The sequence below is a fragment of the Coregonus clupeaformis genome, chromosome 5, assembly GCF_020615455.1.
Source record: "Coregonus clupeaformis isolate EN_2021a chromosome 5, ASM2061545v1, whole genome shotgun sequence".
Taxonomy (NCBI): domain Eukaryota; kingdom Metazoa; phylum Chordata; class Actinopteri; order Salmoniformes; family Salmonidae; genus Coregonus; species Coregonus clupeaformis.
The window spans coordinates 31553491-31566435 of NC_059196.1; the positions used below are offsets into that span (position 1 = coordinate 31553491).

The 12945-nt window shown below is 46.0% G+C and overlaps 1 protein-coding gene across 1 annotated transcript in view; it reads left to right on the forward strand.

Annotated features, from left to right (window-relative positions):
• Nucleotides 1-12945, forward strand: part of LOC121566878 (chordin) — a 39985-nt gene that overhangs the window by 7472 nt on the left and 19568 nt on the right. Inside the window, exons 7-13 of the mRNA XM_041876773.2 lie at nt 5033-5174; nt 5487-5624; nt 7333-7415; nt 8603-8750; nt 10315-10421; nt 10721-11000; nt 11805-12046. Of these exons, the coding sequence (XP_041732707.1) occupies nt 5033-5174; nt 5487-5624; nt 7333-7415; nt 8603-8750; nt 10315-10421; nt 10721-11000; nt 11805-12046 (1140 nt within the window). The remainder of the gene's footprint in view (nt 1-5032; nt 5175-5486; nt 5625-7332; nt 7416-8602; nt 8751-10314; nt 10422-10720; nt 11001-11804; nt 12047-12945) is intronic.

Below are 12945 nucleotides of genomic sequence, written 5' to 3' on the forward strand. Positions count from 1 at the left end.
CAGTCACCTAACTTTATAAAGAGTTAACACAGGAACTGCCACAGTCACCTAACTTTACACAGAGGAAACACAGAAACTGCCACAGTCACCTAACTTTACACAGAGGAAACACAGGAACTGCCACAGTCACCTAACTTTAGACATAGTAAGCACAGGAATTGCCACAGTCACATAACTTTACACAGAGGAAACACAGGATCTGTCACTTTAATTACACTAAGTAATCACAGGAACTGTCACAGTCACCTAACTTTACACATAGTAAACATAGGAACTGCCACAGTCACCTAACTTTACACATAGTAAACACAGGAACTGTCACAGTCACCTAACTTTACACGTAGTAAACACAGGAACTGGTGCAGTCACCGAACTTAGTACAGAGTAAACACAGGAACTGCCACAGTCACCTAACTTTACACAGAGTAAACACAGAAACTGCCACAGTAACCAAACCTAATACAGAGTAACCACAGTCACTGCCACAGTCACCTAACTTTACACAGAGGAAACACAGGAACTGCCACAGTCACCTAACCTTACAGAGAGTAAACACAGGAACTGCCACAGTCACCTAACTTAACACAGAGTAAACACAGGAACGGTCGCACTCACCGAACTTAACACAGAGTAAACACAGGAACTGCCACAGTCACCTAACTTTACACATAGTAAACACAGGAACTGGCGCAGTCACCGAACTTAACACAGAGTAAACACAGGAACTGCCACAGTCACCTAACTTTACACAGAGTAAACACAGGAACTGCCACAGTCACCTAACTTTACACAGAGTAAACACAGAAACTGCCACAGTCACCTAACTTTACACATAGTAAACACAGGAACTGCCACAGTCACCTAACTTCACACAGAGGAAAAACAGGAACTGCCACAGTCACCTAACTTTTACAGAGTAAACACAGGAACTGCCACAATCACCTAACTTTACACAGATGAAACACAGAAACTGCCACAGTCACCTAACTTTACACATAGTAAACACAGGAACTGCCACAGTCACCTAACTTTACACAGAGGAAACACAGGAACTGGAGCAGTCACCAAAATTAATACAGAGTAAACACAGGAACTGCCACAGTCACCTAACTTTACACAGAATAAACACAGAAACTGCCACAGTCACCTAACCTTACATAGAGTAAACACAGGAACTGCCACAGTCACCTAACTTTACACAGAGGAAACACAGAAACTGCCACAGTCACCTAACTTTACACAGAGGAAACACAGGAACTGCCACAGTCACCTAACTTTAGACATAGTAAGCACAGGAATTGCCACAGTCACATAACTTTACACAGAGGAAACACAGGATCTGTCACTGTCACCTAACTTTACACTAAGTAATCACAGGAACTGTAACAGTCACCTAACTTTACACATAGTAAACATAGGAACTGCCACAGTCACCTAACTTTACACATAGTAAACACAGGAACTGTCACAGTCACCTAACTTTACACGTAGTAAACACAGGAACTGGTGCAGTCACCGAACTTAGTACAGAGTAAACACAGGAACTGCCACAGTCACCTAACTTTACACAGAGTAAACACAGAAACTGCCACAGTAACCAAACCTAATACAGAGTAACCACAGTCACTGCCACAGTCACCTAACTTTACACAGAGGAAACACAGGAACTGCCACAGTCACCTAACCTTACAGAGAGTAAACACAGGAACTGCCACAGTCCCCTAACCTTACACAGAGGAAACACAGGAACTGTCACAGTCACCTATCTTAACACAGAGTAAACACAGGAACTGCCACAGTCACCTAACTTTACACAGAGTAAACACAGGAACTGTCGCAGTCACTGAACTTACACAGAGTAAACACAGGAACTGCCACAGTCACCTAATTTTACACATAGTAAACACAGGAACTGGCGCAGTCACCAAACTTAACACAGAGTAAACACAGGAACTGCCACAGTCACCTAACTTAACACAGAGTAAACACAGGAACTGCCACATTCACCTAACCTTACACAGAGTAAACACAGGAACTGTCACAGTCACTGAACTTACACAGAGTAAACACAGAAACTGCCACAGTAACCAAACTTAATACAGAGTAACCACAGTCACTGCCACAGTCACCTAACTTTACACAGAGGAAACACAGGAACTGCCACAGTCACCTAACCTTACAGAGAGTAAACACAGGAACTGCCACAGTCCCCTAACCTTACACAGAGGAAACACAGGAAATGTCACAGTCACCTAACTTTACACAGAATAAACACAGAAACTGCCACAGTCACCTAACCTTACATAGAGTAAACACAGGATCTGCCACAGTCACCTAACTTTACACAGAGGAAACACAGAAACTGCCACAGTCACCTAACTTTACACAGAGGAAACACAGGAACTGCCACAGTCACCTAACTTTAGACATAGCAAGCACAGGAATTGCCACAGTCACATAACTTTACACAGAGGAAACACAGGATCTGTCACTGTCACCTAACTTTACACTAAGTAATCACAGGAACTGTCACAGTCACCTAACTTTACACATAGTAAACATAGGAACTGCCACAGTCACCTAACTTTACACATAGTAAACACAGGAACTGTCACAGTCACCTAACTTTACACGTAGTAAACACAGGAACTGGTGCAGTCACCGAACTTAGTACAGAGTAAACACAGGAACTGCCACAGTCACCTAACTTTACACAGAGTAAACACAGAAACTGCCACAGTAACCAAACCTAATACAGAGTAACCACAGTCACTGCCACAGTCACCTAACTTTACACAGAGGAAACACAGGAACTGCCACAGTCACCTAACCTTACAGAGAGTAAACACAGGAACTGCCACAGTCCCCTAACCTTACACAGAGGAAACACAGGAACTGTCACAGTCACCTATCTTAACACAGAGTAAACACAGGAACTGCCACAGTCACCTAACTTTACACAGAGTAAACACAGGAACTGTCGCAGTCACTGAACTTACACAGAGTAAACACAGGAATGGCCACAGTCACCTAATTTTACACATAGTAAACACAGGAACTGGCGCAGTCACCAAACTTAACACAGAGTAAACACAGGAACTGCCACAGTCACCTAACTTAACACAGAGTAAACACAGGAACTGCCACATTCACCTAACCTTACACAGAGTAAACACAGGAACTGTCACAGTCACTGAACTTACACAGAGTAAACACAGAAACTGCCACAGTAACCAAACTTAATACAGAGTAACCACAGTCACTGCCACAGTCACCTAACTTTACACAGAGGAAACACAGGAACTGCCACAGTCACCTAACCTTACAGAGAGTAAACACAGGAACTGCCACAGTCCCCTAACCTTACACAGAGGAAACACAGGAAATGTCACAGTCACCTAACTTAACACAGAGTAAACACAGGAACTGCCACAGTCACCTAACTTTACACAGAGTAAACACAGGAACTGTCGCGGTCACTGAACTTACACAGAGTAAACACAGGAACTGGCACAGTCACCTAACTTTACACATAGTAAACACAGGAACTGGCGCAGTCACCAAACTTAACACAGAGTAAACACAGGAACTGCCACAGTCACCTAACTTAACACAGAGTAAACACAGGAACTGCCACATTCACCTAACCTTACACAGAGTAAACACAGGAACTGGCGCAGTCACCGAACTTAATACAGAGTAAACACAGGAACTGCCACAGTCACCTAACTTTACACAGACTAAACACAGAAACTGCCACAGTAACCTAACTTTACACAGAGTAAACACAGAAACTACCAAAGTCACCTAACTTTACACAGAGGAAACACAGGAACTGCCACAGTCACCTAACTTTACACAGACTAAACACAGAAACTGCCACAGTAACCTAACTTTACACAGAGTAAACACAGAAACTACCAAAGTCACCTAACTTTACACAGAGGAAACACAGGAACTGCCACAGTCACCTAACTTTTTACAGAGTAAACACAGGAACTGTCACAGTCACCTAACTTTACACATAGTAACCACAGGAATTGGCGCAGTCACCAAACTTAACACAGAGTAAACACAGGAACTGCCACGGTCACCTAACTTTTCACAGAGTAAACACAGGAACTGGCGCAGTCACCGAACTTAATACAGAGTAAACACAGGAACTGCCACAGTCACCTAACTTTACACAGAGGAAACACAGGAACTGGCGCAGTCACCTAACCTTACACAGAGTAAACACAGGAACTGCCACAGTCACCTAACTTTACACAGAGTAAACACAGGAACTGTCGCACTCACCGAACTTAACATAGAGTAAACACAGGAACTGCCACAGTCACCTAACTTAACACAGAGTAAACACAGGAACTGCCACAGTCACCTAAGAGGGGAGCAGTGTTTGTGTGTGTATGTGTGTGTGTGACATAGGCCTACATCACCTGTGCACCATTTCCCGCCTAAAGCGAAATTACACACGTGACATCATCACTTAAGTCAGGACCCCTAAATATATGCCTAGAAAAAATTGACCCATTATTTTCTTGACAAATGTCCCTATCAAGTGTCGAGTTCTAGAGGACCTTAGTGAAACCGCCATGGGGGGAGGGGGAGGGGTTGCTGGCACGGATCATCTCGGGGAAGGGGGGGGTTTAGTGCGTGACATCACCCGTGTGAAGGAGACGGAGCACATTTATAATTAAAAGAGGAGATTATCCTGGACTGTGAGTTATGAGGTGTGTGTCCGTCGACACATTTCTTCCCCCTCTAAGGCAAATATTTTTTTCAGAGGGTTCGTTGTTTGTGGCCTGGGGCTGAGATAGAGTCCAGAGTCTCAATGGGCTGATATTTTCCACAGATGGAACTGTGTGTGTTTGTGTGTGTTGCAGAGAAATAAAACAGCATATGCAGACTGTTTTGAGTCAGTTTGTAAACTGTAACTATGGCAGAGCACCACACACACTCAAACCCCAGCCTTGGCTAAGAATATGTGACTGCAACTGTGGTCACCTGTGTGTGTGTGTGTGTGTTTCAGATCTGCGGGGTGTGGAAGAATCTTCCCCAATCCCACGTGCGACAGCTACAGGCAGAACAACTTCGGGTTACTATGACAACAGCCACCGGTAGACGGGAGGAGATCAAAGGAAAGATCATCAAACACAGAGCACTGTTCGCAGGTGAGTGAGTGTGTGTGTTTGTGTGTGTGTGCATGTATTTGTGGGTGCATGAAAGTATGTTTGTGTATCTGTTTAAATGTGGGTAGAAGTAGTCTCAATATTTCCATGAGTTAGGATTAATGTACATATGTGTACAGGTAACTGCCAAAATAAAGAACCCACTTGAGTAAATGAGGGGTACAATGTACAATACATTTGTGTACATTTCAATGAGGACAAACCTTCAGTAACCGAATGCAGTCAGAAGAAGGTGGTGTGTGTATATATCATGTGTGTTTATAATGTGAGTGTGATATCTGTGTGACCCCGCAGAGACGTTCAGCTCCACTCTGACCTCAGAAGAGGAGCATTCTGGGATGGGAGGCATCGCCATGCTGACTCTGAGTGACACAGAGAACAACCTTCACTTCGTCCTCATACTGCAGGGACTGATGCAACATAGAGAGAGAGGTGAGAGAGGGAGAGAGAGAGGGATGGGGGAAGAATGATACAACAGAGAGAGAGGTGAGAGAGGGAGCGAGAGAGATAGAGGTGAGAGAGAGGAAGGGAGGACTGATACAACATAGAGCGAGAGGTGAGAGAGGGAGGGAGGACTGATACAACATAGAGAGAGGTGAGAGAGGAAGGGAGGACTGATACAACATAGAGAGAGATGTGAGGGAGAGAGAGAGAGAGGGATGGAGGACTGATACAACATAGAGAGAGAGATGAGGGAGGGAGGGAGGGAGGGAGGGAGGGAGGGAGGGAGGGAGGGAGGGAGGGAGGGAGGGAGAAGTGATACAAAATAGAGAGAGAGGTGAGAGAGGGATGGAGGACTGATACAACATAGAGAGAGAGGTGAGAGAGGGAGGGAGGAGAGAGGGATGGAGGACTGATACATAGAGAGAGGTGGGGGGGGTGGAGGGAGGACTGATACAACATAGAGAGAGCGGTGAGAGAGAGAGGGAGGACTGATACAACATAGAGAGAGGTGAGAGAGGGAGGGAGGACTGATACAACATAGAGAGAGAGGTGAGAGAGGGAGAGAGAGAAGGATGGAGGAATGATACAACATAGAGAGAGAGGTGAGAGAGGGAGGGAGGGAGAGAGGGATGGAGGACTGATACAACATAGAGAGAGAGGTGAGAGGGGGATGGAGGACTGATACGACATAGAGAGAGAGGTGAGAGAGGGATGGAGGACTGATACAATATAGAAAGAGAGGTGAGAGAGGGAGAGATAGAGGGATGGAGAACTGATACAATATAGAGAGAGAGGTGAGAGAGGGAGGGAGAGAGGGATGAGGACTGATACAACATAGAGAGAGAGGTGAGAGAGGGAGGGATGGAAGGAGGGAGGACTGATACAATACAGAGAGGTGAGTGGGGAGTGGAGGGAGGGAGGTCTGATACAACACAGAGAGAGAGAGAGAGGTGAGAGAGGGACGGAGGAGATACAACATAGCTTAACATTTCAGCTTAATGGAGCTTCTGCTGTATTGCCTCTATCCTGTTCCTTCACTGGAGACTAGGAGGACTAGGAGGACTAGGGAACAACTTATGGGCTAAGATACTAGAGGTTGTTTTGGGACTGGGGACTAGGGAGTAATTTAGGGGCTAAGAGACTAGAGGTTGTTTTGGGGCTGGGGACTAGGGAACAACTTATGGGCTAAGATACTAGAGGTTGTTTTGGTACTGGGGACTAGGGAGTAATTTAGGGGCTAAGATACTAGAGGTTGTTTTGGGGCTGGGGACTAGGGAGTAATTTAGGGGCTAAGATACTAGAGGTTGTTTTGGGGCTGGGGACTAGGGAGTAATTTAGGGGCTAAGAGACTAGAGGTTGTTTTGGGACTGGGGACTAGGGAGGAACTTAGGGGCTAAGAGACTATAGGTTGTTTTGGGACTGGGGACTAGGGAGGAACTTAGGGGCTAAGAGACTAGAGGTTGTTTTGGGACTAAAAGATTGTTTTGGGACTAGGAGGTCTAGGGAGTAATTTAGGGTAGTAACTCAGGGGCTAAGACAAGAGACTAGAGGTTGTTTTGGGACTGGGTACCAGGGAGTAATTGATGGGCTAAGAGAAGAGACTAGAGGTTGTTTTGGGACTGGGGACTAGGGAGTGCTGTGAGGCAGTGTGATGTGGTTATAAGTTTGTTCTGTGTGCTCTCTCTCGGCCCTGTAGACTCCCCCCTGGTGCCCATCCTGGTACGACTGCATTACCGCCAACATGTCCTGAGAGAGATCCGTGCCAACGTCACCGCCTATGTATGTTATATAAACTACACGCACGCACACACACACACACTCTCTTTCTCTTTCTCTCTTGGGCACAGATCTAGGATCAGCTTGTCCTCACCAAACCAGATCCTAACCTCAACCATTAAGGGGAAAACAAACATCAGGGACAAGCCAAGAGGCGGGAGGAAAGGGGGGAAACAGATGACATTGTGACACACTCTCCCACTGAGACGGATGTGGTTCCTTCTCAACATCCTACTGCTGTTGTCAGTACTGAACATCACTGTTAAACATCCATAGAGACACGTGATGGACAGAGAACGAGAGAGAGTGGAGGGGGTTTGTAAGAGACTTGTAGTGAGGAAGAGATGGAGGGATGAGAGACAGAAAGGAGGAAGTCAGGGAGAGAGGATGGGAAGACACACACATGTCAGTGGTTAGTTGTCTGTGGGATCAGAAAGAGGGAGGGATAGAGGGAGGAGGAGGGATGAAAGGGGAGTCTGTTTTTAATCTGGTGGGAATTATGTGAATCTGAGAGTTGATGTGCCCCTCTTTCTGTTTTACACATACACACACCAAATATTTATTTATACGTTCTCCTGCCTTTCCTGCTCTTAATATATGACTGTCCTTTTAACTTTCCTTTCATCTCCAATCATGCTTTTTACTCTCCACATTTCTCAATTACTCCTTCCTCTATCCTTTCTTTCCTTCCCTCTCCCTTCATCCCTTCATACCTCCCTCTCTCCCTTTCTCCCTCTCTCTCTCGGCTCAACCCTGTCCATGGATTTATAGTACACGGATATTTGTATTGAAATGGGGCATGAGGTCATAAAAGTAACGTTTATTCACCACGGTCAAACATCTGTCATATTAATACAATCTCTGTCTATCTCAAGTTCTGGCGGTTGAAAGGATATGAAAGTGGATGCAATGTGTGAGATATTAGCCCCAATGTGAGCCATATTGTTGGTGTTTGTTGAGTTTATGTAAGCCTATGTGTGTGTGTATGTGTGTGTGGTGGGTGGGGGGGGTGTTGAGAGAGACAGAGAGAGTGTGTTGTAGTGACATAATGAGTGTGTTTCAGTGTCGATGTATGTTTGTGAGTTTATCTATTATCACCCTTCTGTGTTTGTTTGTGATAAGTCTAGTGAGAGATTTGGGTTTGGTTGTTCTGACGTTGTATCACTATTTCCCCAACGCTCTCCCTTTAGGATGCAGACTTTGCTGAGGTGCTGACAGACCTGAACAGTCGGGAGCTCTTCTGGTTGTCAAGGGGCCAGCTGGTGATCGCCGTGGAAACTGAGGGCCAGGACCCCCGCCACATCTCCGGCTTCATCACCGGCAGGAAGTCATGTGACAGTAAGTGCCACGCCCCTTTATGTAGAACAACCAATCAATCAATCAGCCCATAGTCAGCCACTCAGACAGGTGATGGGTTGAATCGATTTCTTTGGAAGAAACTCGAGTCGCTCAACGTCAAACAATCAACCTTCATTCCTCTTTTTATGAGTTCTATCCATCATTCTGTCATCCCATCACACCTGAACCGAGGCCTGTCAAAGACCTACTATAGGAGGAATGTGTTTTGTCTTTCAGTTCACTTGTTCCCCTTCTTTTCCTCCATGGCTGTTTTAGCGATTCTCTCTCTTCTATAAATACTCCATCCTTCCCTCCGTCTCTTCATTCTTTCATGTCTTATCACTGGAGTAAAACCATGTTTATAGCTCTGCTGTTTGACTTGGTGGTCCACCAAGACAGGGAGCGCTGGTGTGTGTCGTAGACAAAGTCTGAGACAATTCAGCGCTCACATGTTCCATTCAAGCGACTCTACCACAAACATACTTATATACTTAGATCACACTCACGCACATGTTGTCTTTTTCATACGCACGCACACACACACACACACACACACACACACACACACACACACACACACACACACACACACACACACAAACACACACACACAAACACACACACACTGGACGCTGCCAAGGTCACATTCTGCTGGACCTCACTCTCCATACTGGTGTTCCAGCTCCATGATTAACAGCTTGACGTTATGTGTGAAGAATTCTAACCCAACACACTCGTTACTCTCTCTCCTTACATCTCTCTCTCTCTCTCTCTCTCTCTCTCTCTCTCTCTCTCTCTCTCTCTCTCTCTCTCTCTCTCTGTAGCTTTCTCCCTCCTTTTATTTTCATTCTCTATTTGTCTTTCGCTGTCTGTCTTCTAAGCCCCTTCGTGTTCAACAATGGTTACCTCATCCCACGGTTTAACCTTGGGTTAGGGTGTGGGTTAGTAGGGGGGGGGTACACCACTTAAGCTACAATTCTCTCTTTTGAGATGACACACACATACCCTCACCCCAACGTTCTGTGTGGACGGGTTGTGCTGTATTCATTCCCTGTGAATGTCCCCACTGGTGGAGGTATGGCATGGTGTGTGCGTGCACGTGCGTGTGTGTGTGTGTGTGTGTGTGTGTGTGTGTGCGCGTGTGCGTGTGCGTCTTTCTACAAGGGAGACGTGAGAGAATGTGTTCTGGCCCTCTCTCAGCTCCCCCCTGTCTGGCTCTCCAGACCAACATGGTGAATTATAACACGACAGAGAGCATTGCCTCATCTCGCATGCAAGAGCTGCCTCATCATCACACTCAGATTAGTCTGTAGTAGTCTGGGTCTGAAATGTAAAGGGGACAATGTTTTGAGGTCAGAGTCAGGGAGACCCTGCTCATACTCACTCTGTCCCAATCATCCTCTCTTGTTTCACCTTCAATTTGCTTTACGGAAACATGAAAAGGTCCAAGTGTGGCACTGCGTCTTTATCTGTTATGTAATAGCAAGGAAATAATTTACTAAACTTTTTCCCTCTCTCACTTTTCTATCTTTCCCTCCTCCTCTCCCTCTCTTTCTCGCTCCAGCCATCCAGAGTGTCATGTCCAGTGGTGATGCATTGACAGCAGGGAAGACAGGCGGCGTGGGATCAGCATTCTTTAATCTCCATGACAATGGCACCCTGGACTACCAGGTATAGGTCTGAACTGAATTGAATTGATTTGAACTTTAAAGAACTGAATCAAATGGAATTGTACTGTCACTATTTACGTAACTGAACCAAACCAAACCACAGTGAACTGAACCACCAAACCAACCCATGTCCCGTGTAGCTCAGTTGGTAGAGCATGGCGCTTACAACGCCAGGGTTGTGGGTTCGTTTCCCACGGGGGACCAGAATGAAAAAATGTATGCACTCACTAACTGTAAGTCGCTCTGGATAAGAGCGTCTGCTAAAATGACTTAAATGTAAATATCCTGCTCTGTCCACAGGTCCAGCTAGTGGGGGTATCCAGTGAGGTGGTGGGTTTGACCATTGAGCTAAAGCCTCGACGGCGCAGTAAGCGGTCTGTGCTGTACGACCTAACTCCAGAGTTTGACAGGCCTAGCGGGCGGGCAGCGGGAAGCTGGAGTCGTCTAGAGGCGCGTCACATCCACATGCTGCTGCAGAACGAACTTTTCATCAACGTGGCTACCGCACACAGCCAGGAGGGGGAGCTACGCGGACAGATCAGAGCCCTGCTCTACAGCGGTCTGGAAGCACCCAGACACGGTGAGACACTGACCTCAGACCAGAACAGACACTAGGGCTGAATCCTAAATCACCCCCTTCCCCTCACCCCTCCATTTGTGTGTTCACGCGCGCCTCCACCATCTGCACAAAGCTGACGGAGTCAAAATTATGCAAGGTGTAGGTGCTAATTAGTCCCTCCGAAAGCGACTTCGACTGAGCCAGCTATGCTGACAGCTTCAGAGTTTTTGAGTTTGCGGAATTTCACACAAAAGAATGGAGAGGCGCGCATAATTATGAGCCACCTGTGTTTGTTTGTGTCTTAATTTGGGAGGTATTTCATATGTTACATGTGTAAAGCCTCGAAATCAATGTTTAACAGTTACTGAGGTTTATATCTTGTAAAACGACAGGGACATTTTTATCATTTGAATTTCATGCCCATTTTATTATCTAAATGTGGAACATGAATTGCATCATTCAAGTCATGTGTGTCCCGAAGTCGTTGGGTTTATTGATCCCCTCGCCACTCTGGAAGTCACCCTCTGAGTTTCATCAGTAACACGTGACAACGGAGGGCACTTACGATGGTAAGGGTGAAGGGCTGGTTTGGGATTCACTGTAGAGTAACTCAAATATACTTAGGTTGTGTACATGCATAGGTCAGGGGTGGCAAGCTCCAGTCCTCTAGACTAGAACCACAGTATCCACAGAGGCTCCTTTATAAAGTAAGACAACTTCAGTCCATGTTTGGGTGAAAAACACAGATCCCAATTTGACATTATTCTCTTTAACTCTAGTCTTTTGCTTTTCATATTTAACCCTCTCTACCCTCTCCTTCCCCAGAGATCCCTGTCCCTCTGGCAGGCCAGTTTGTGGCCCCTCCAGTCCTGACCAGTGCTGGGGGCCATGCCTGGGTATCTGTGGACGAGCGCTGTCACCTCCACTATGAGATCGTGGTGGCAGGCCTCAGCAAAGCTGATGACCTCACAGTCAACGCCCACCTCCATGGATTGGCCGAAATCGGAGAGCTAGATGAGAGCAGCACCAATCACAAGAGACTGCTGACAGGGTTCTACGGTTCTCAGGTAGGCAGAGGAAGACACATGAATAATCACAAACAAACACACACACACGCATACATACACACACACACATACACACTTGAACAACTTTGTCATGACAGTATGATATAGAGCAGGGGTGTCAAACGTACGGCCCGCGGGCCGGATCAGGCCCGCAAACGGGTTTAATCCGGCCCGCGAGATGATTCTGAAAAAAAAAAAATTATAATAATATATTAAGTATAAAAATGCGCTGCAATTTTTCAATAAAATAAACTGCTGTTCCAATTGCGTCCACTGGATGGCGCAATAGCAATTGTGTTAAGCAAGCAAACTGTTTATACCGGGGCAGAGCAAGTAGGTCAAGCACGTGCAGCCAATGAGCTACTTTGTTTTGCCCGCAATATTTATTACGGCTTCTACTTTTAACATTATGTGCTTTGGCACCCTCATTGCCCCAATATGTCTCTGTCAAAAAAGAGAAAAGTGGACGCAGAGTGCAGAGTGTTCCAAGAAAAATGGTCATCCTATTTAATCACGGAATTGAATGGGAAAGCTGTATGTTTGGTGTGTTCAGAGCATGTTGCAGCGCTGAAAGAATATAACCTTCGTCGCCACTATGTGAGTCTTCATGCCGACAAATATGACAACTTTCAAGGACAGCGGAGATGAGAGAAGGTGAATGAACTGTTGGCGGGTCTGAAGAAACAGCAGTCTGTGTTTACTCACAGCCGAGACATCAGTGACGCTGCAGTGAAAGCTAGCTACCTCATTGCTAATGAAATCGCAGTGGCTTCAAAACCATTTAGTGAGGGTGAATTTGTAAAAACATGCATGATGAAGGCAGCGGAGATTGTGTGCCCTGAAAAGCGGCAGGCTTTTGCAAATATCAGCCTGACAAGAAACACAGTTGCAGACAGGAT